Source organism: Gracilinanus agilis, chromosome 4 (assembly GCF_016433145.1).
Source record: "Gracilinanus agilis isolate LMUSP501 chromosome 4, AgileGrace, whole genome shotgun sequence".
NCBI lineage: Eukaryota > Metazoa > Chordata > Mammalia > Didelphimorphia > Didelphidae > Gracilinanus > Gracilinanus agilis.
The window spans coordinates 181760301-181784215 of record NC_058133.1 but is presented as its reverse complement, the minus strand read 5'-3'; the positions used below and the strand labels follow the sequence as shown (position 1 = coordinate 181784215).

Below are 23915 nucleotides of genomic sequence, written 5' to 3'. Positions count from 1 at the left end.
GAATTCCCTATAGCAGTTAAGTCACAGGTCCAACTCTCTCTCTCTACTCCCTTGGTATTTATTTTGCATCTCTTTACACAAGTACTTCTTGACTCTTCCAGTGAATGTAAGCTTCTTGAGAATAAGGATTTTCTTTTCAATATTTGTGTGCTCAAGGTAAGCACAGTGCCTAGCACATAGTAGATGCTTAGTAAATATCTTTTAATTCATAAGGCCATAGATTAAAACTAGAAGGGACCTTAGAGTTCATCAAGTTCAAACCCCAGTTTTAAAAAGCCCTTACCTTCCGTCTTAGAATCAGTACTGCATTTTTAGTTCAAAGGCAGAAGAGTGATAAGAGCTAGGCAATGGGGGTGAAGTGACTTGCTCAGGGTCACACAGCTAGGAAGTGTCTGAGGGCCAGATTTAACCCCATAACCTGTCTTCTGGTCTGGCTCTCAATTCACTGAGCTCCCCAGCTGCCTTTTCAAATCTCGTTTTTTTACAAATAAGAAAACTAAGGCATCTGTTGTGACTAGCCCACAGTCATAAAAATAGCAATGGTGGGATTTTAGGCCAGGTTTTCTTTATCCAAACCCAATGTTTCATTCTCTTATTCCAACAGCTTCCAGAGCCACAGGTGAGAATAGGATGACACCAAAGATGACTATCAAAAAGGTGGATGAGCAGCCCTGAAAAAGTCTCAGCAAGTCCTCCCACTAGAGGTGCTAGTCCTCCCCAAATACCCTCTTCACCTCACTATGATGGAGAAAAAGGAATTCTGTGGAAAGATTAGCTATTTGTTTACAACTACTGAAAATATGGGAAATGAGAATGCCAATAGCACAACTTTGCTCACACCTTATGCTTAAACTTCTTTCTGGGTCTCCTCACCAGGAAGGTTTTCAAGATTTAAGAAAGAGAATCACAGTGTTGGACTGCCAATTGCGGAAATCAGAGACGGCTCGGAAAACCTTTGAACTTACAACTGAGAAGTTGTTGAACTTTGTCGAGGTAAATTTGCCTGTTCACATTATTCCATAGCTGAGTGTGTATCATAGGTGTGGCTAGAGCATAGGCCTATCCATCAATGCATACTCCATGCATGACTGCAATTTATTATATATACATTTGCATTCCATAGAGAAGGGACACTCCTTCTTTGAGTGGGGGGGGGGGAGTGAGAATGTGAACTTCTATTTTTTAGGTCAGGAAAAGCCATTATATATATGTATATAATTCATATACATGTAAACAAAAACATAAACATGTGTGTGAATATATATGTGTGTATAAATATATTTTATTGTGTGCAGAGTATGTATATTTTCTGTGTATGCATAATATATTATGTATGATATATATTTTATATGTTTTGTATACATACACAAACATACATATGTGTATCATATATAGAAAGTGTCCCAAAATAGCCATTTTAAACTAATAAGCTTAAAATTGCACTGACAACTTTGGGACACCTTATGTATATGCATGTGTGTGATGTAGAATGCATACATGTGTTTACATATGTATGACCACATTTTTAACTCTCTTTGTACACATATGTAGACATATTCAATTACTGTTAACATCAGGTTTTTTGAAGGAAAGATTCACATTTGATGGCTAAGTGAAATGCTATCACTGGCCATAACTTATAGTGCTGACTTTAGGAAGAAGGGCTAAGAGATTTAAAAATAACCAGGTAAGGAGCAGACAGGCTATCATGACACAGACATTTGAAGAGAAATCACTGGAAAAGGGTGACAAAAACACATTAGTTTTTAGTGTATATTTTTGTCAGACATTCAGAAAAAGTGACACCCAAGAATTCAGTGCCTTGTGAAAAGAGAGAGATGCTTCTATATCACTTAGCATTTCTGAGAAGTACATGCAGGTAGAAGTGATTTTCTCCCCCAACAAAGTAGAAACTTATCTTTAATTCAGGGTCATTAGCTAAGATTTGGAGAATTAAAAAAATGTTAATCAATATTAGCTAATAGGTCATGGAGAAGATAGTCTTTCTCTTCCTTCAAGATTTGGTTCAGATGTCTTCTTCTTTGTAAAGACTTACTCTTCTTATACTTTTAGGAAATATATGCTAAAAGTTGTTATTACATGTAATTGAGAAAATAAAAATATTTTTAAAAAGCTATCCATCTCCAGAGAAAGAACTGTTGGAGTCTCAATACAAGATCAAAGAATACTATTTTTAACTTTATTTTATTTGGGTTTTTGTTTGGAGTTTGGCTTTTATATGAGTTTTCTCTCACAACAATGACCAATATGGAAATATATTTTTCATGATCATACATGTGTAACCCAGATCATATTGCTTACCATCTCCTGGGGGGGGGGTTAGGGAGGGAAGAAAGGGAGGGAGACAATTTGGATCTTGTAATTTTGGAAAATGTATCTTGGATGTTATTACATGTAATTGGGAAAATAAAATCTAAAAGAAGCAAAACCTTATACATTTCCCATACTCTATCTCAGACGACAGTGCTTTCCTCCTCCCCAAATGAGCCTAGATTGTTTCCTTAAATGCATGTTGCATCTCCACTAGAAAGGAAACAACTTAAGGTCAGGAGCAAGTCTGTTTTAGTTTGTGTCTACTATCAGCAATTCCTGGAACTTTGAATTGAAAACATTTTAAAATAAGATCTCGAACTCACTTGTGTCTTTCATTGTTTTGTTTGTCTATAGACAATCCAAGAAGTGCTTTCTGATCACTCTTCTTCCTTGTCAAATCTAAGGTAATTTAAATTTAGCTAATATGAAATTATATGTTGTTTCCCCCATGAGTCTGTGAGCTCCTTGAGAGCAGATTCCAAGTCCAACATTCTATCCACATGCCAGTGATGCCCATTTAGTGGTTCGCAAACCTTTTTTTTTTTTTTTTTTTTAAGCCTTACTCTTTCTGTCTTAGAAATAATACTAAGTATTGGTAAGGGCTAAGCAAAGGGGGATTAAGTGACTTGCCCCCAGGGTCACAGAGTTAGGAAGTGTCTGAGGCCAGATTTGAACCCAGAACCTCTTATCTCTGAGTCTGGCTCTTTATCCCCTGAGCCACCTACCTGCTCCAAGTTTGCAAACCTTTTGCAATGATAGTCCTAGATATTCATGCTAAAAAAAAAAAATCTTTAATGGCACCATAGGCAGTAAATCATTGCAGATTATTGTGAATGAGAAAATTAAATGACTCTGGGGGTTCACAACACATTTTTTGTTGTCATTGTTAAAGGGGGTTTGCAGAGTTTGTTACTGTGTAACAGCAGCTGGCTATTGAAGTATCTATTAAAAATGGTGATTGAAACCAGATCTTCCAGACTCCAAGACCATACACCATACCACATTACATCTCTTTAAATTGTTTAAATAAATAAAAAAGTCTCAATCGATTTGAAAACATTTATAGAGTCTTTTTCTCATTCCCATCAACTAACAGATATTAAAAGAAAATTTCCTTCTTGGTCATCTCTTGCCTACGACTATGTTTCAGACTTGATACAACATTGGCCCACTATTTTAAGTTTCCCAATTTAAGTTCCCAAGTAAGAACAATCAATGAGAGCACCAATAATGTTTGTTTATTCTATGTCCCTCATCTAAGGTCACTTTGATACACCTGTCAAATCTCTTTACTTTTGTCTCATGCAAAGAAGGAATTCCTCTTCGTGCATTTTCCAGGTGATGTGGCATGGGTTTATAGCATTTGTCACTCTTCACAGGGACATCATCTCTTTCCAGCTGGGCCCCTTTTGCTAAAATGCACAAAATAATCCCTGGGGCCCTTTGTTATCCAACAATAGCTATTCAGTGAGTGAGGATGACTCATTCTGATTCAAGGTGCTCTTTGTGGGTCCACATCCCACTCTTACATTGAATGTTGAAAAATACCTGCAATTGTCAACTTTTGTCCACATTCTAATATATCGCCCTGTCCTTTGGGATGAATGAATCTGGCAAACTGCCAGGGCCATTCATGCAAGCTCTTATGTGGGGTATTCTCTGGGATGCCTAGATTCACTGAGGGATTATAGCTTATTACCCTTGGAGAGTCCTATTTCTCTGGTAAATGAAGCCCTATTTCTCTGGCTCATTCAAACCAATCAATTGAAAGTCTCCAAAACAGCAGAGGGGGCCTGCTTTGGAGTCAGGAAAACCTAGTTTCAGGTCCTGCCTCTGACACATATTAGCTGTGTCACTATGGGAAAATCAATTAACCTTTCAATTTCTCATGCAACTCTTATTTAAAATGAATTGCTAATCTGCACCAGTAAATGGAGCCTGCATTTTGGAAGTTCCAAGTATGGAAGAAATCACAAGTCTGAACCCAAACTGGATCTCTGTATTGGAGTTATTTTAGTCAGATTCTTCTAGTGTGAAGTAGTTTGAATACTTATTGTTTTGCTCGAGTCATAAAGTCATAAATGATCATAGACTGGGAGCTAGAGAGGACCCTGGCCCTCGTGTCTAGCTTCCTTATTTTGTACATAAGAAAACCAAGGCTGAAAGAGGCTATTTGACTTACCCATAGTTACCTAGTGCCCAGGACAGAATTTTAATTCAGACTAAATGTCACAGTAGATAGAGTGCTGAGCCTGCAATTAGGAAAACTCAGCTTCCTGAGGTCAGTTCTGACCTCCGACACTTACTAGCTGTTCACATAGCCATTAGTGGCAGGAGTGGGACTCCATATCCCCTGAGTTTCAGTTGTCTGGTTCTCCTTTTGTTCCACTGCATCCTCCTGCCTACTATGATAACCACTTAATGCATATCTAGATATTTCTTATATAAACAATCACCATTTTTTGCACAATTTAAAGTTATGTCCCTATCTAGGTATTTTGTTTAACTTTTTTCCCCTGGTAAGACTTTGTCTTTTCTTAAGTGTATCAAGTTACATTCAAGTTGCATAGAACTTAATTTTTAAAAAAGAAACAAAAATGTTTTAAGTATTTTAAGTGTTTTAAATTTGGCTGACAAAATTTGTACTCTTTCAGATGCTATGAACAAAATGCACATAATTCATCAGACTTCCTGCCACTGTTTGTCTGTGTAATACCTATACAAAGAAAATTTGAGTTTTCAGAAATAAAATAAGGTAGGGGCAGCTAGGTAGCTTAGTATTTTGAGAATCCAGTTTAGAGATGGGAGGTCCTGGGTCCAAATCTGGCCTCAGACACTTCCTAGCTGTATGATCCTGGGCAAGTCAATTAACACCCATTACCTAGCCTTTACCATTCTTCTGCCTTAGAACCAATACACAGTATTGATTCTAATGGAATCAATAGAAGATAAGGGTTTTGGAAGGAAGGAAGGAAGGAAGGAAGGAAGGAAGGAAGGAAGGAAGGAAGGAAGGAAAGGAGGGAGAGGGAAGCCAGGAGGGAGGGAGGGAGGAAGAGAGGGAGAGAGAAACAAGGAGGGAGGAAGGGAGGGAGGGAGAGAGGAAGTCATAATATGTTCCTAAATCTAGAGCTTAAAGGGACCTTAGAATCCATGTAATCCAGCTTCCTCATTTTATACATAAGAAAAATGAGGCAGAAAGAAGGTGAAGTATTTTGCCCAAGATTACCCAAGTAGAAAATAATGTTAATATAATTTAAAATTTCATCAGACTAACAAAATCAATGACTTAAGAAGCAAGATCGTTTATTGGATAGACTTCCATGCCTAGAGCCAGGAAGACAGAGGCTCAGGTTATGCCTCTCTCTCTTCCTGGCTGTGTCATCCTGGGCATGTCAAGACTTCTGAGTTTTCCAGGAAACCATTAGGTTTTGTTTTATTTTTTAAATCTTACCTCCTGTCTTAAAATTGGTGCTGAGTATTGATTCAAAGTGATATGGGCTAGGCAAAGAGATTTAAGTGACTTACCTAGGGTCACATAGCTAGGAAGTGTCTTTGACAACTTTTGAACCAAAGTCCTCCCAACTCCAGATCTGGCACTCTGTTCCTTTTCTCTTAAATTATAGAGCAGTAGGCTATCTACATTGGTAGAGGGAATTTTCTTCCTGGGAGTATCCTATCCTGTAGTTTCCAGTGAACTTCCAAGACTGGTTAAAAATAAAAATAAATGAATGATTTAAATGCTCTCTGCTTTAGCATCAATTTTATGCATATGAAGATGGGATATATACATAAACAGGCATTGTTTTATCATCAAGTAAAATCAAGTGTCCTTTTTAAAAATTTAGCATAACTTTTTTTCCAGGAAAAGTGTGCACTCAAGTAAATCAGCCTACATTCATGATATCATCCTTTTCTCACTTCCTACTTATTGCCATTATTATTAGTAAAAGTATCCTAAATATTTTTCATAATTTTTCATAACAAATACTCCACATCTCTCTAAACCTTAAAGCACTACATAAATAAATGGCATTTATGATTAATTATGCTATTAATTATGGGCAGCTAGGTGGCATAGTGGATAGAACACTGGACCTAGAGTCAGGAAAACCTGAGTTCAAATCCAATCTCAGACACTTACTAGCTGTGTGACCTTGGGCAAATCACTTAACAATGTTTGCCTCAGTTTCCTCATATGTAAAATTAGCTGGTGAAGGAAGTGGTAAACCATCCCAGTATCTTTGCTTAGAAAACCCCAAATGGGCTCCAAAAGTCAGATATGATAGAAAAAAATAACAATGACAAAATGCTTTTTTAAAACTTAACACAAAAAGCATATGGGACAGAGAGCCTATCTCAAAGACAGGAAGTCTAGTCCTATATTCTAGTCCCATCTCTGAAATGTCCAGCTGTGTGACCTGGGCAGTTCATTTAAGTACTCTAAGCCTTAGTTTCTTAAACTATGAAATGGGGATAACAATACTGCCTGCCTCCCAGAGTTGTTATGAAGATCAAACGAGTTAATAATTGTGAAATACTCAGCACAATGCCTGGCACATAGTAAATGATATGTAGACATTTATTGTTATTATTATTATTAATTATTTGGACTGTTAAGGTTGTGTTTTTTCACTAGGAGTTTCCTAAGCCAATGAAATCACAGATCTGGTTAAAAATTACAAATGATGGTACTCTAGTAGGATATTTCAATGTAACTCCAGGAATTTTTTTTTTCTTTTGCACAAACTTCTCACTTACAAAGAGTCTTTTTTTTTTTTAATCCTTATATTCTATCTTAGAATCACTGTGTATTGGTGCCAAGGCATAAGAGCAGTAAGAGATAGACAATTGGGATTAAGTGGGTGAGGCCAGATTTGAACCCAGTCTCTAAGCATGGCTCTCTATCCACTGAGCCACCTTACTACCCCAAGAGTCCTATTTTTTAAGACATCCTAATCACTTTCCTTTTTAATAAAAGGCTTATCAGTTCTCATGATTTTAAAAAAAAAGTAATTCTACTTTATTTTCTATCTCTCCCCCTCCCTAACCATCTTAGTGACCGAAGATCCGTGTTAGGTTCCCAAACCCTGTTCCCACAACTTGGAAGGAATGGACGCAATGTCACAGCAACCCTGGTCCAGGAATCCAGGGAGCTTGCTAAATCTGTCCGTGCACTTCTGGATGTGGACCGTAAGTTATTTGCATTTATTTTTCTTCATTTTGACTTGTTTGATGATTCACATGATAAATCAATGTAAGAAATGTCCCCCTTATTCAAATGACTGTTTCATTTTGTCAGATAAATCTTTCCAACATAAGATACTTCTAAAAAGATGCCCAAAGAATATAAGTTCAAAGAGGCAGTTTCCAACTTGATATGAGAAAAAACTGTCCAATGACTAGAGCTGCACTGATGAACCTATGGCACATGTGCCAGAGGGGGCTGCTCCCTTCCCCCTCTCCACGTGTGCCTGAGGACATTTCTCCCATCACCTGCCCCTCTGCCCAGCAGCAATGGGAGCACTTCCTCCCTCCCCTGTCTGTACTAAGGTCGGGGCTTACATGAGCTATTAGGGTTGCAGTTTGGGCAGTTGTTCTCTAAAAGGTTTGCCATCACTGGAGTAGAGGATGTCCAGACATGGAAGGGAGCTGTTGAAATCACCATCACATCATTCATCAAGCCAAGAGATTAGATAGTTGTAGGATCATAGATTTAGAACTGAATGAGACCTTAGAGAACATTAACCTCAAAACCCTCATGGTAAGGAAACATGAGAAGGAAACTCAGACCCTGAGAAGTTATGGTCCTGAGGTAGCTTTTGAACCCCAGTATTCCTGACTCTGCCAGGCTGCTTTTCTTGACTTCATGAGAACATGACCTTTGTTGCATCTTGGACCCCTTGGGCAGTCTAATGAACTCTATGGACCCTTTCTCAGAATCTTTCTTACATGCATAAAATTGTTCATCCTTTATTTCAGAGAGGACCACTGACATCATGGGGTGATATCTTGGCAAGGATGCATAAAATAAAATACATAGGATTACAAAGGAAATCAATTAGACTGAAATGCAATTGTCAAAACATAAGAAAAAATTTTGAAATTCACAAACTGATGAAGCAGCTAGGTGGCTCAGTGGATTGAAGCCCAGGCCTAGAGATGGGAGGTTCTGTATTCAGATCTGGCTTCAGATATTTCCTAGCTGTGTTGCTCTGGGCAAGTTGCTTAACCCCATTGCCTAGCCCTTACCACTCTTCTGCCTTTGAACCAATATACAGTACTGATTCCAAGACAGAAGGTAAGAGAGACAGACAGACAGAGACAGAGAGAGTGATAGAGAGAGACAAACAGAGACAGAGAGAGAGAAAGGAAGAGGGAGGGAGAGAGGGACAGAAAAAGGGAGAGGGGAAGGGAAGGAGGAAGGAAGCAAGCAAGCAAGTAAGCTAGCTTGAAAGAAAAAAAAAATAAATTCACAGACTCTAGGTTAAGAACCCCTCATCCTAGGGCTACAGGGGTGATTCTTTCAAAAATGATTTAGTGGGTGATTAGGTAATAATTTTGACATGAGAAGCCTGGGAGCAGGTTGTTTCACATGTTATTTTATTAAAACTTGAATAATTAATAAAATGCTGCTTTTGTCAATTCTTTAAAGACCTTTACTGCTTCATTGTGGCAGAAAAGTGATCTTGCCTTTTCAAATAATGTCTCAATAGAGCACAGATTTTTGCAGGATCTAACAAGCTGTAAAAACCAAAGGAATCTTGTCAGAGTTCCAACCTAGCTAAGTTCAGAGAAGATCATCCCTAGAAGGTTGGTCACCAAAGGACACTTTAAAAAAAAACAAACAAACAAAAAAAAAACCTTATCTTCCATCTTAGTATCAACTCCCAGACACAAGGATAAGGGCTAAACAAACAGATTTAAGTGAATTGCTCAAGGTCAACCATGAGGAAGTGTCTGAGATCAGATTTGAACTCTAGTCTTCTCAATTCCAGTCCTGGCTTTCTATCTAGAGCCACCTAGTTGTCCCAGGAAACTTTAAAAAAAAAAAAATTGCTTCTGTAAGTCATGATGCCATCTGTTAAGGCTTTGGGGAAGGGGCGAGGAACAAAATTTATGGTCTGTCCTGTCCTGCCAAAATTATGAGTTAGTCTTGAAAAGGCCATCATTGATTTGCATGAACACTCTGAGGTTTTGATCCTTAAAAATTCACATAAGCTCCCAAGACAGAAACAATGTTGAGGTCTGCCTACTGAAGTAATGCCTGATTTATCTGTAAACATAAAGCTTAAATTGATCAATATAGCCTTTCAACTCCAAGGAACCATGGACACCTTCTTGGTCCATGGCCAACTTAAAGTTTTCCCAACATAGAGTCTCTGCACAGTAGCAAAAAAATCACCCAGTAATTCTAGACACTTTATGGTTCTTTAATTCCACTGGTCTTTATTATAGTTCTGATTGTTGCAAAATTATTTCTGCATTTTTGTTTTAGACTAGAATCTTTCTTGTATAGTATTTATATCCACTTTTATCACTAAGAATGGATATGGTGGTTTTCCTATCTTTGCTTGGGACCTTTTTCCTTCCTTAACAAATCCCCATTGTCATTCTGAGGCAAAAGAAAAGGATTTGAATATAGTAAACTTCCTGATTTTCTAACATTGGAGATTGAGGAATATTTTTCATCCTCCTTTCCTGCTTTAATCTTTTGTCACATGGGAAGTAAGATAAGCAAGTTTGTTAGAATGGTATGTTAAATAAGAGTCAATACAACTATTCTTTAAGAGTCCCAGGAATAAAATGTAAGAGCCTGATACCAGTATTTCCATTGGTATTTCACATAGCCAGACATTTTATTTACAAGCTTCCCACTTTGTAGCTATTTTCCAGGAGACCATGGTTGCAAGTAGTTTGATCCCTTGATGAGTATAATAATAGCATTAATACTGATGTCTTGACTTTATAAAATTAGTGTTTTTAAACATTAATATGTAAATTTAATTTTTAAAAATCCTGTTATAAGCACACTAGAGGAACTCATAGAAGAATCCATGGAGATTGTTTTTGCAAGAATAATGAAAATGACTTGCCTGGTTTCTGCATTCAGATTTTTATAAATGAAGTTTTTTTAGGGCATAGACCACAGCTGCATTGACATGTCCCAAAGGACTTAACCATTAGTTAATTAACTTAGCAATATTATTAGCTAACAAAGATTACCATTAACCTTTAGGACTACTGAAAATGATTATTCAAAAAAAATTTTAAATTCAGCAAAATATATTCTCCTTTTGAAGAAAAGCAGAAGTTAATTTTATCTGTCTTTATTTTAGTTCCGATTGTTGTAAAATCATATCTGTATTTTTGTTTTTAACTAGAAGTCTTTCTTATATGGTATTTACAGCCTTCTTGTCATGATGATATGCATATATTTGCATGGAAGCTTAAGTAACTTTATAGTAGAGATCTTGTGATTTTGATAATTCAGGTAAACCACCTCTATCTACTTTTGAGTTTATGAGAATAAAAATAATAATAATTCCGTTTCATAGATAGATATGTTCTAGAGCAGTATCTCCAGACTTCTGATTGCACAGCCCTAACAAAAAAATATTTTTGAGCATTTACTCCCCATACACACACACATATGTATACATACATAAAATAATGCTAAACCCTAACTCTTAATATAACTCTCAATCTAAAACTAATAGTTAAAAAAAATTCTATCTATATACATATATACATATGTATAGTTTAGTCATGAACAGCCTAGTATGGTGAAGAGAGGGGGCAGCCTTGGATATAGGATGACCTGGATTCAGTTCCTGAATCTGATACAGTACTGACTGTGTGACCCTAGGCAAGTCACTGAAATCTCTTATTGCCCTAGATTACTCTCTAAGATTATAAATTGCAAAGGAGTTACTAAGCTATATTGACTGGTATAGGTAGTTTCCTTATGGAGCAGCTTGGTGTAGTAGACAAAGTGCTGAGCCTGGAGTCAAAAAGATTCATCTTCTTGTTCAAATCGAGCCTCAGACACTTCTAGCTGTGTGGCTGCGACAAATCACTTCACCCTGTTTGCCTCAGTTTCCTCATCTGTAAAATGAGCTGGAGAAAGAAATGGCAAACCAGTCTCTGCCAAGAAAACCCAAAGTGGGGTCACGAAGAGTCAGATACAGCTGAAACAACTAAACAACAACAAATTTCCCCATCCCATAAATTATATGCAAATATTACTGTACTATTAATTATTCATTATATTATGAATTATGCATTTATGTGCAAATCATAATATACAATTATGCATTATAAGATTAAAAACTATAAAGGAATTAATTAAAGATGAAAAAAATTGATTCTAGGGAACAAATTGGGAGTCACTAGAGTTTACTGAATAGAGGAGTGTCATGGACTGTTTATGTTTTCCTTGGCAGCTGTGTAGAAAATGGGTTTAAAGAGGTAGAGACTTGAGGTAGAGGGACTAGTTAAGAGATGATTGCAGTAGTCTAGGTGAGAAGTCGTAAGGGCCTGAATCAGCATGGTAGCTATGTGAGAAGGGAACAGATGTTAGATATTAAGGAGTTAAAAGCATCAGGATCTGTCCAAGGATTAGTTATGTGTAGGTGAGGTGATTGATTCTGAGACTGCAGAGTCCTAGGTGACTAGAAGGATGTTGGAGGCCCTAACCACAATGACAAGTTTGGAAGATGAATGAGTTTTTGGGGGGAAAGACAATTTAATGATTCCCAAGCTTTCCATGTCTACTCATCCCGTATGACTCCTCTGTCCTAACTAATCTGAGAAGGCAAGGAAGAAGAGGCAGATTGTCTTATTCACTGTACTTTGTCACCAAACAGCTGTTGTTAGCTGGAGACCGAACTCTTCTCAGAAGAAAAGTGTTTGTGAGGTCACACAACAAAGAGAGTTGAAAAGGTACTTATGGTGGCATAACTATTGCCGTGGTTGTGTTCAAGTCAGACTCCACAATGGCTTTTAAAGAAAGAATGAGTTGCAACCTGTCTTCCTACCCTTTAGATGTTTGATCACACACCCTTTGGGGTCAGGCAATGGACCCTCTATAGGATGACACCATGGCCTCCACTTTGGTGACCACCATTCCAGAGGATGAGAGCTGACAAAAATCTGAAGAGTATTACCATAGAAGTTTAGCCCAATTTTAGGTAATAGAGGTTTATTTGTTTTTTACTTATAAAAATTTATTTTTAATCATGTTAATCAAGGTTGGCATTTATATAGTATTTTATGGTTATAAATTGCTTGGCATTCATTATCTTGTCTTCTTCTCAATAACCCTGAGTTCATATTCCTTAGCCTGGCATTCAAGGACTTTCATCATCCTGTGCTTCAGACTAACTGAACTACTCAATCCATAGTACTTACCTTGTGTTCTCCTACCTTCAGGCTGAGGTTCATACTATTCACCATGTTCAGAATAACCACCCACCCCACCCCACTATCCCATCTTTGCCTGTTAACCCTTATCTTCCTTCTTAGAATCAATACTGTGTATTGGTTCCAAGGCAGAAGAGTGATGAGGGGTAGACAATGGGGATCAAGTGACTTGCCCAGGGTCCCACAGCTAGGAAGTGTCTGAGGCCAGATTTGAACCCAGAATCTACTGTCTCTAGTCTGGCTCTCAATCCCATGGAGCCACTCAGCTGCCCCCTACTCTTCTTTTAATAGTCTAATTTAGTACTACCACTTCTCCTATGAAACCTTCCCTGAATCCTATCTTCATGATGATCTTTCCCCCTTGAGCACAAATAGTACTTTGTACTTCTCTCCTACACTTATCATATATCTTTGGAAATTATTTGAGTATCTTAGTATCTCCTTCTACTAGATTTGTAACTAGGAATCCAAACCTGTGGAGTAAATTTGTTTCAGGGAGAGTATAGCATATAGAGTAATAGTATTACTACAGACAATCCAACCACAATTAGAGTTATACTGGTGGCCCATTCCCCAAAGAATCTAACCCTTACCCCTCTAGGGAAAGGCCAGTACCAGGAGATAAAGATGCTTTAGCAAAATTTGGGTAGTGTCAGCCCAGACATCTGTACTGAACCAGGGTCATGAGCCAGTGGAAATTCATGAAGGCCTCTAGAAGTGGTCATCCTAGAAAAAAGTACTTCTCTTACCTCCTGTGCTAGTGACTCAAGTCAAAGTTCTAATCACCTAACCCTGATATTATATCTCTGCCTATAATATTGCTGCTGCCACAACTTCCACCATCATCCAAGGACTATTTTAGTTAATCTTTATGTTTCCTTTAGTGCTATCCGTTGTTCTTCATACTGTATATACTTAATAATGTTGACTTAAGTTAAAGTTATTGAAAGTAGAAAGTTGTAAATATAATTATCTTCTACATTTGCTGAAGAACAAACTGAGGCTGAGAAGACTGTGTTTTACCCATGATCACTCACATGGTGAAGATGGAATTTGAATGTGTCTCTTCTGATTCTAAATCCAATGGTGTTTCTGTTTTACTATCTTTCCATCATCCTTGCCTACATGCAGCATGAATAATGGAGTCAATTATCCAAGTTCTGGTTCAGTCTTCTCCCTCTCCTCATCACTTTGGCCATGCTTATTGAGTTATTTCAAAGGATTTTTGTGAAATTTAAATTATCTGGATAATTGCCTCCATTATCTACTTGATTATGTACATATTATTCAGTGATTCCACTTGTACAATGAAGAAATAAAGAATTACCTTTCCTGATCTGGAAGAAACAAAAAGAAGTTTCTGTTCCTCCTCCTGCTTAAAAGCAGACTATGCATAGAATGTAGAATCATACCAAGGATATAGAATTAGAAGTTGTCTAGGTCAGTAGTCTGAAGAACACAAAAAATCCCTTGTTCAGCATTCCTGTCAGGTGGGCCTTCAGACTCTGCTTGACCACCCTCAATAATGGAATGTTTGACCACCCACAGTAATGGAGAAGTGTATCTTAAAATCCCTTATTATTTCTTATTCACTGAAAACTCATTCCTTTCCTCTGTGGTGTCAGATTATTAAGTAATTATTTTCCAAAGCTATTCTTTGAAGCAAAAATAAAGTTAAAAAATATGAAAGACCAGATATTTTCTTAATGTAGACTTGTTCATCTCCTTATTGGTTCTAAGTTTAAACTCATCACAGAAAACACTTGCCCCCATATAGGTAAGTAGGAAACCAGAGGAATTTGGTATCACATTGGATCAGTTTGCAAACAAAATAAGGCATTTTTATAAGTATTTTTCACTGTTGTTGGTAACATACTCTTGGTATATTGTGGTTTGCTCACACTTACCATGCACCTCTCCAATTTTCTTTGGGCTATCCTCAACTTAAATTCTTCATAGAATATGATATTCCATTACTCAGACATCCATATCACTAGAAGAATGTGGATTTTACAAAGATGGGGCCTTTGTTTTAAGATCATTAAAAACAATGAGTTAATCCACAAACATTTGTTAGGTGCTTAGCCTGTGCCAGACCAGAAAAGAAAAAAACAAACAAAAAAAAATAACCTCAAGTTTCCCAAGAACAATCTAGTCCACTTTTCTCCTCTTGTTCAACTTGGGCCCTACCTCATTGTCCCCTCATAGTGTTTTCCATAACTGTTAGACTGGCTTTTGGGGTTGCTTATCCAACACTCGTCAAAGTCTGGACAGTAGGCATGAATTGCAGAGGAAAATCAATTTCCAGGAAGGAAAAAAAAAAGATGGAGATGGCCTCATTACATGACAAGAGTAAGAAATAACCAATAGATAGTTCTGAAGTTGCATTGGTAGCCACACAATGTTAATGTTATGATGTAGTTTCCTTTTGGGAATAGACTGGACTAGATGTGAACTAGTTGGATGTTCCCTCCAACTCTAAAATTCTGTGGTGCCACAAAGGAAACCACCCAGCACTTTGCTTTGACCCTACTCCGTCTTTGATCTAGCCAAACTGTTTTTCTGGGTTTCTCACTCAGTTTCTCACTCACTATCTCATTTCCATGCCTTTGTACTGTCTGGCCTCCTACCTGGATGGCATTCCCTTCTGACCTTGGCTTCCGAGTTCATAGAGTCTCTTTTTCTTGAGGATACAGCTAAAGCAGCACTTTCTACATGAAACCTTTTCTAATTCTTACTCCAAACTCTCTCAACTGCTAGTACCTTCTTAAGCTACTTGTGTTTTACCACTTTGCATGTTTGTATATTTTTATGTGTATATTAATGCTATATATATTTTTTAGTTTGGATTTTTTATACTCTCATTTGAATATAAAGTTATTGCAGGAGGAATTATTTCATTCTCTGTCCCTGTATCTCTAATGGCCATTTTTGCAAATTAACTATTAGTTGGTTAATGGATCAAGAGATCATTTAGAGGAGGACATGACCAGATAACACATAGGTTGGACAAGCCCGGATGGATTGTAATCTATCTCCACAGAAGGAATATTCACATCAATGAGCCTGCAAAGCCATTGAAATTAAGAAACATTTTTTTTTCCTCAAAATGCTAGTGTGGGTCTTTCCGTGTATGTTTGATGATAAATGTACACAATGTATTACATAGACAGCTGGCCTTGGGATTAAGAAAGATTGGATTTTAAGACCTATCTCTAATATGTATTGGTTGTGTGACCCTTATGTTCTCTGTGCCCCAGACATATCTCTCTAAGATTATGTTGCAGAGATGGTATTGACCAACAGTCATAGAGGGAGCTCTTCATTGGAACTCTGAAATCACAGTTCTGGGCAATCACTAAAATGTCATTATGTTAACTACTTAGGATATTAGCCTGATTTTGAACTTAAAATTTTTTGACTGACATTCTCCAATATTCAGTTATTGAACTGATCTATGATTCCATCAGTATGATTTTTTTCTCCCAGCAATGCAGGCTGCAGCCCTCTTCCCTGTTCTCTCCTGTGAATTCACTGTAGAAGTTCTTCCATAGAGGTTTAAACCTAACATGGTGAGAGTCTTCCATTCCTCCTCCTGATGTCATGAAAATACCAATGGGAAACCCAAGCTAGAGATAAAATTTTGCACAATCATTTTTTGCCAAAACTTGAGGGAGTCAGTTCTCCCAAATCAAATGGCTTGATAAGCATACGTTTATCTATATAGTTGGAAAAAATAAAGCAGAAAAAGGAAAGGAAGGAAAATATTTCGTATGTGCCCTTTTAGGCAACTTCAAATGAAATAATTTTAACAAAAGAAATAGTATCTATTCTTTATCCCTTTTCCAGTAGACAGTGCATCACCCTGATCTTACCTAAATCATAGCACAAAACAATTAACAGGTTACATTTTGCAAAATGATCACTCTCTGTTTATTTCACAGAAGGATGCCAAAAATCTATTAAGACAGACTGTATTTATATGATAACAAAACAGCTGATTGATTCAGTCATTAAAAAAAAAGCCCCAAACAAGCAAACAAAAAGCTATTCAAACTTGAGTGTTTGGCATCTGTTTTGTGTCACTCTTTTCTACCAAGTCTTATAGGTTTAGAATCTTAGAGCAGCTCCTGGGAAACTAATGCTCAGACAAGTCGCACGAAATAAAGCTATAAACTCCAAATAAAAATGAACACAGTTCAACCCAATAAGCATTTATCAAGGGCTCCTGAGGTATTTATTGAGTGCCAAGCCTACAGTGACATCCACTTGTAAAATCTTCAGAGAAAGTCTGAATTATTTTGTTGCAATGGAATTTTATTAAAATTAACATGTTGCTAGACATCACAGTTTTTCATCTGAAAGACCTTGAGAATGAAACTTTGCTTTACATCCAGCCTGCCTGAAGTCATTTTAATTAGCAAATGAAGCCAATCAGGGGAGGTATTATTTACACATCATTCTCATTCCTTCCTTCCCATCCCCCTCAGATTCTAGATCCTTCTGTGTTACATTTTAGTGGGTGACTTAAGAGTTTAAATGAGGTCTTAGTTAACTAGCTGGGGTATCATATTGAATTTGTCATACCTTTATTAGTGATAATAAGATTGGCCCTTACAGAGAACTTTGAGGTTTGAAAAGGGGCTTAATATCTCATTTGATATGTAAACTACTTATGAAATAATTACTATAGATATTATCTGTATTTTATAGATGAAGAAGTTGAGAGATGAAGTCACTTGTCTGTGGCCATCCAGCCAAAAAAAATATTTGAACCCATGAGGCAGCTAGATAGTACAATGGTTAGTGTCAGGCCTGGGGTTGGGAGGACCTGGGTTCCAATGTGGCCCCAAGCACTTCACAGCTGTGTGAACCTGAGTGATTCACTTAAATCCATTTGCCTAGCCTTTGCACTTCTGTCTTAGAATTAATACTAAGACAGAAGGTAAAGGTTTAAAAAAAATTGTAAGGAAGGAAGGAAGGAAGGAAGGAAGGAAGGAAGGAAGGAAGGAAGGAAGGAAGGAAGAAAAATGGAAGAAATAAACATTTGAATCAAAGGCTCTGAGTTCTCTGAATCTAGTGCTTTTTACTTCTCAAAAATAGGAATCATTTATTAGTAAATTAGGTCCAGTTCTCCTGACCACCTGATAATCTTGGCTAAATAGCCATTTTCTCTCTGAGCCTCAGTTTCCTTATCTATAACATGAGGTAGTGGTAATAATTTGCTTCTAAGATTCCTTCTGGATCTAAATCTGTGGTTTTAGATCTGCTGTCTATCTGCTGGTAGGTCTCAAAACCATTTGCTATTTGTCTCCTCCATTATTGCTAAGAGCCCCATTACGGGAAAAGAATGAAACACTCTCTTCCCCTGTTCTTATTCATCATCCAACAAATATTTGTTGCTCATAATTAGCTGTTAAGTGGCTCTACTAAGAAAACAAAAATAATAATCAGAAAATTATTTTGTTGATCAATTATCTCAAGGATAATCTGGCTTTCCACATCTGAATCAATAATAGGTTTCTAGAAACTAGTTTTTTTTTCTAAATTCCCTTTTAATTATCTCTGTTTCTGCCTCTACCTCTCTCTAATGAATTGCTAAGTTTGATCATTTTACCTCTAAACACTTCTGGCATCCATCCCCTTTTACCTACTCATAGTGCCACTGCCTAGAGCAAGGCTGCATCATTTGTCACTCAGACCTCTCATTATTAGGCTCCAAACTGGTCTCTTCTTCTCCATTCCAGCTTCCAAACAACTATACATTTATTCCTAAGGCACAAATCAGACCATTTCACTCCCTTACTTTAAAATCTTTAGGGGTTCCCCAATACTTAAAAGGATGTATTAAATGTTTAATGTGAGCCAGACACTGTGCTAAGTGCTGGCAATACAAAGGCAGGCAGAAATAGACCCTGCCCTCAGAGAACTTACATTCTAACAAGAGATAACCAGGTACATACAAGATAAATACAGAATATCTGAGATGTAAACTCTGAGGAACTAGAAATAACTTTCTGGAAAAGATGAGATTTGAGCTCAGTCTTGAAATACAAACTCTCTCTTTGTGAGTTCAAATCCGACCTCACACAATTACTAGCTGGCTGATTCTAGGCAAGTTAGTTGACCCTGTTTGCCTCAGTTTCTTCATCTGTAAAATGAGCCAGATATGGAAATGGCAAACCACTGCAGTATCTTTGCTAAGAAAAACCTAAAATGGGTCACAAAAGAGTCAGGCACAACTAAAAATGACTAAACAATACAATCTGACTACAACCTGCCTTTCTAACCTAATTTTACCCTATTCCCCATCACTCACTCTAATCAAAACCAATCTATTAACCATTTCCTAAACTTAGTACTCCATCTCCTGTTACCATGTATTTGCATAGGCAATGCCCCATACATGGTATATATTCCCTCCTCATTGCTGCCCCTTCAGAAACCTTATCTTTCTTCAAAGGCTAAGTTCAGATGCTACCTCTTCTAAAAATTGTTCCCTGGGCCTTAATAATCTATTATTCTTTTTATACTTCTAATTTATTTTATTGTTTGCTTTGTCTCCCCATGTAGAGTATAAGTTTCTTGGAGACTAGGACTTGATTAATATTCCCTCATAATCACTTCTTCAGTGGGATGATTCTTTATCTTCCCTTGATTTCTAAAATCTTCTTCACACAAGAGACCTCAGGCCTGAAATTTTGTTCTTTTTCCACTCTTTATAAACATGAACAGCTCCTGCTTCTACCAGCTGCCTATCAGTCTCTACTGATCTTTTTTTTTTTCTTAACTAATCAACAAGAAAATTCCTGTTCAGGAAAAAGAAGTGAGCCACAGTATTAAGACTAGGCAATGTGACCTTGATTTCCCCCTCAGAAACATATCGATGACCTACCTGTTCTTTGTGCTAGTATTGGGACAGGTATATAACATGTCAGGAAGTAGCTTATCATATACCTCTTCCCATGCCATTTAAGAGAAATAATTGCCCTCATTTATGTAAGGCCAACATGTTCTCTAGTGACCTATTTTTTTGACGTTACATAATCACCATCATGAAAATGTCCTAGGATTTATCATTCAAAGAAAAAGAAAAACTAGTGGAAACATCATCTCATCCTACTGTAAATATTTGTGAATTGAAACTAGTTCTCTGCCAGGTGCCTCAGTAATATTTCATTAAGAAAATGTATCATGTTTATCCTTGACTCATTTCTAGAAAAAAAAAGTCTTAGATTTATATCCCTAGAGGCTAGGGCTGTGACTTATACACATTTGTTGAAATATTAAGTATTTCTCAAGCTCCTACTGTGTGACCGGCATTGTGCTAGGCACTGGAGATACAAATACAAAAAGAAAAAAAAAAGGAAACAACCTTTAGTCCAAAGATCTAGAATATATTATTAGAATATATTCCAGTGGGGAATACAACAAATATATATACACATATGTAAATATGTTCCCATATATACAGAAATGTGTATATAAATAGCATTCTATAATGTACAGCTTCATACATATATTTACTATGCAAGTGTTGTTATATTTGTATGTGTGTAATAACATATAAAATTCATACATGTATGTAATAACAAGTATATAGCATAAATATAAAGTGAATAAATAGATATACAAGGTAGTTTGGGATGGAGGGAACTAATATTTGGGGTGGAGAGATCAGGAAGGATTTCATGCAACAAATGGTCCTTGAGGTGAAGATAACATGTTCAAGATATTTATTAGACATTGAGCTGGAAGGTAAGACTAAGGTTTAAGGAAAACACTTGTGGCTGAATGTATAGCTCTTGAAGCTATCTACATAGAAATACTCATTGAACCGATGAGAGTTTGTAAGCTTGCCCAGAGGGAGTGTGTGTAGAGGAAAAAAAAAGGGGGGTTAATGACTTATCATAGAGCCCTATTGAATACACACATATGGGACTTGGGGCTTCAATGACAGTCCTGCAAAGGAGTTAAAGGAGCTGCCAAACAGGTAGAAGGAGAATCAGGAAAGAGCATTGTCATGAAAACCCAGGGAGGAGAGGATGTCTCCAAGGAGGGAATTAAATGCCCCATCTTTTGGTTTTCATCAGATATTCACCTATCTGGTATCAATAACTCCCCAAGCCTCCACATTGTATATGTTTCCAAAATGTCAATATTCTCAGAAAAAGTGTTACAGCTGGAATATAGTTTAATCACATGCACTTACAGCAGCCATAAGGTTTAGAAGCATGACTAACCAAGCGAAACTTAATCTCTTTTTTAAGACAAGAATATAGTTGTCAGAGAGACCACAAGAGACACAATATCTAGGTTTTTAATCAAGTAAGACCTTCATATACCCTGTTACTAAAATGGTGAGCAGAATATCAGGAGAATAGTCTTGAATGTAAAAAACATAGAAAATGCAAGAGATGCTTTGCAAAGCATTAAAGGAATAGGAGAATGCTGCTGCTTTCAAACTCTGATGTCTTTCACAGATGGATGCTATTTGTAATAATAGCAGAGCTAAAGGGTATCTTTTTTCTCCTCTGAGTATTGAAGCATTATGTAAATGATGCCAGGAAAAAGTATTTCCCCTCAAGGGTTTGAAATTCTTTTATCCAAATTTAATTACTGCACCCACTGAATCTATTCTACTGGAATCAAGGGAATAGTTGCCCTCTGAATGTGGTGAAATATTGAAAATTCATTTCATCAAAAGCAATAGCATTAAAATATATATTCTACCATCTTAGCCATATTTATCTGGTACTCTAAATAGGTCTCAGAACAGACCTGTAAGCCATTCCCTGGAATATCAAAATGTTAATGACAACACACTGTATATGCCTCTTGAGAACTTCCATTGAAAAAATCATTGTACCAGAAAAAGGGATAATTAACAATTTATGTTCCTCCCAGAGGACAAGATTTAGGACTTGTTTCTCTAGCAAGTCTAATTGCAATTTACATAAGCTGGTCAGTATAAATGACCATCGTAGATTTTTCTAAACCACTAAAATTATTATATTTTGGCCAAAATGGTGAAAGTGCCATAACCTGAACTTGCCATATCAACAGGAACTATCTATCCCAACAACAGATCATTGTAGAGTGTTTAGCGCCACAAGGGACTTTCCTGGTATAATGAGTTTCATTCCTTCAATAAATATTTATTGAGTGTGTACTACATATAAGGCTCTGTGCTCAATTCTATAGGGAATACATAGAATAATAAAATATTGGTCTTCATGGAGTGATAATATGGCATAGGATATTAGAACATAAGCAAGTAATAAGAGTCAGAATCAATAAAATATTTTTTGTGTGCCTATTTTGTGCCAAGCTACGTGTGCTATGTGCTAGGGATACAAAGAAAGACAAAAGGCAATCTTTGCCCTACAGGAGTTCTCAGTCTAAGGGGAGAAAACAACGCATAAAAAAGAAGCGGAAAAGGGAGGAAGAGAGGGCAGAAGCCAAGGTGGGAAATCATCTGAAAAATTGTGTTTCAGATTTTATCTCGTTTTATGGAATGATAAGTTTCTAGAGAACATGAATTCCAGAAAAGTTTAACTGGGTAGAAAATGATGATCTAAGGTAGAATGTGAAAGCAATAAGATAGGAACTAGATGCTTTGTCAGTTTGTAAGCATTTATTAAGATCATGCTATTTGCCAGTTTCCAAAAAAAAAAAAAAGAGAGAGAGACAAAAAGTTCCTGCCCTCAAAGAACTTAAATTCTATTGGATGAGGCAACCTGTAAATAAATAGGCAATTACTTATGTGCTGACATATACAGGACAAATGGAAAGTAAAGGTGGTACAGTGGATGGGGGCCAGGCCTGCAGGCAAGAAAACTTATTTTCCTGAATTCAAATCTGGCCTCAGACATTTACCAGCAGTGTGACCCTGAGCCAGTCACTTAATCCTGTTTGCCTCATTTCCTCCTCTATAAAATGAGCTAGAGAAGGAAATGGAAAACCACTTCAGTATCTTTGCCCACATGGAGTCACAAAGAGTTGGACACAGCTGAAAAATGACTGAATAGCAAAGATAGACCTTAGAACAGAAAAAGATAGCAGCTGGAGGGCCTGGGAAAGGCTTCCTGCAAAGGCAAAGCAGAGTCTTGAAGGAAGTGAAGCAAAACTATGAGGTAGAGGTGAGGAAGGGCAGCATTCCAAAGTAGAAGCTGACCAGTACAAAAACCCAGAGACAAGAAATGTAAACTGTACCAAGATCAGAAAATTGGCCAGTGTGTCTGAATCCTAAAGTGCATGCAGGAAAAGTGAGCTTAGAAAAGAGAGAGATTATTTCCAGTTGGGAAGAATTAAGAGAAAACTTAATGGAAAACAAAGTTATCTGAACTAAGCTTTAAAGGATAAGTAGAAATTAGACTACAGAAGTGGAGGGAAGGGCCTTCCACATGGAGAGGTCAGCATGAGCAAAATATATAGAGGTAATAAATCAAAGGATATGTTCAGGATAGGGCTCTTTGTCCAAAGAAAAGATTTCACGAAAGAGAGTTGTTAAGAGAAAAGAATGGAAGGGTTGGTTGGGTCCAAATCATGTAGGACCTTGAATTTCAAGCTACTAAGTCTAGGTTTGTTAGGTAAAACATTAAATGTTTTCAAACAAGGGTCTGACATAATTAGAACTAAAGTTTTGGGGAGATTAAACAAAAAATGCTATGTCACAGCTTAGAGCTCAGTAAGATGGAGGCTGAACCACTGAGCTAAGGAGCCACTGGACCCATTCATGGGGGAGGGGGGGAAGGAGATATTTCTAAAAAATACTAAATCCTTGGGCTAAGTGTTCTGAAGAGAAGAGGTGAAATTTTTGCACAACTCCTAAAAAAGGAGTTCTAAGCATCTAGAGTTCCGGGTTAAGATGGCGGCAGAGTAAGAAGCAGCTCTTAACCTCTCCTGACCGAAACATACAAAACTCCTCAAGGGGACATAAAAACAAGTCCAGACGAACGGAGGAACCCCACAACAGGGCACAGCGTGGAAGGTACGTGGAATCTAGACATTTCCAAGCTAAAAAGGGCTCTCACTCACTCAATCGCGAGCTGAGCAACCGCCCCACCCCCACCCCCTCCACACTCACCTATAGCTCCGAACCCAGCTAAAAAGAAATAGAGCAAGTTTGGGGCACCCATCGAGTCATCAGCAGCTCC

General features: G+C 37.3%; 1 protein-coding gene across 1 annotated transcript in view; it reads left to right on the top strand.

Annotated features, from left to right (window-relative positions):
- STXBP4 (syntaxin binding protein 4) overlaps positions 1–23915 on the top strand; it is a 225469-nt gene that overhangs the window by 112066 nt on the left and 89488 nt on the right. The window contains exons 13-15 of the mRNA XM_044675076.1: positions 877–993; positions 2689–2738; positions 7391–7524. Of these exons, the coding sequence (XP_044531011.1) occupies positions 877–993; positions 2689–2738; positions 7391–7524 (301 nt within the window). The remainder of the gene's footprint in view (positions 1–876; positions 994–2688; positions 2739–7390; positions 7525–23915) is intronic.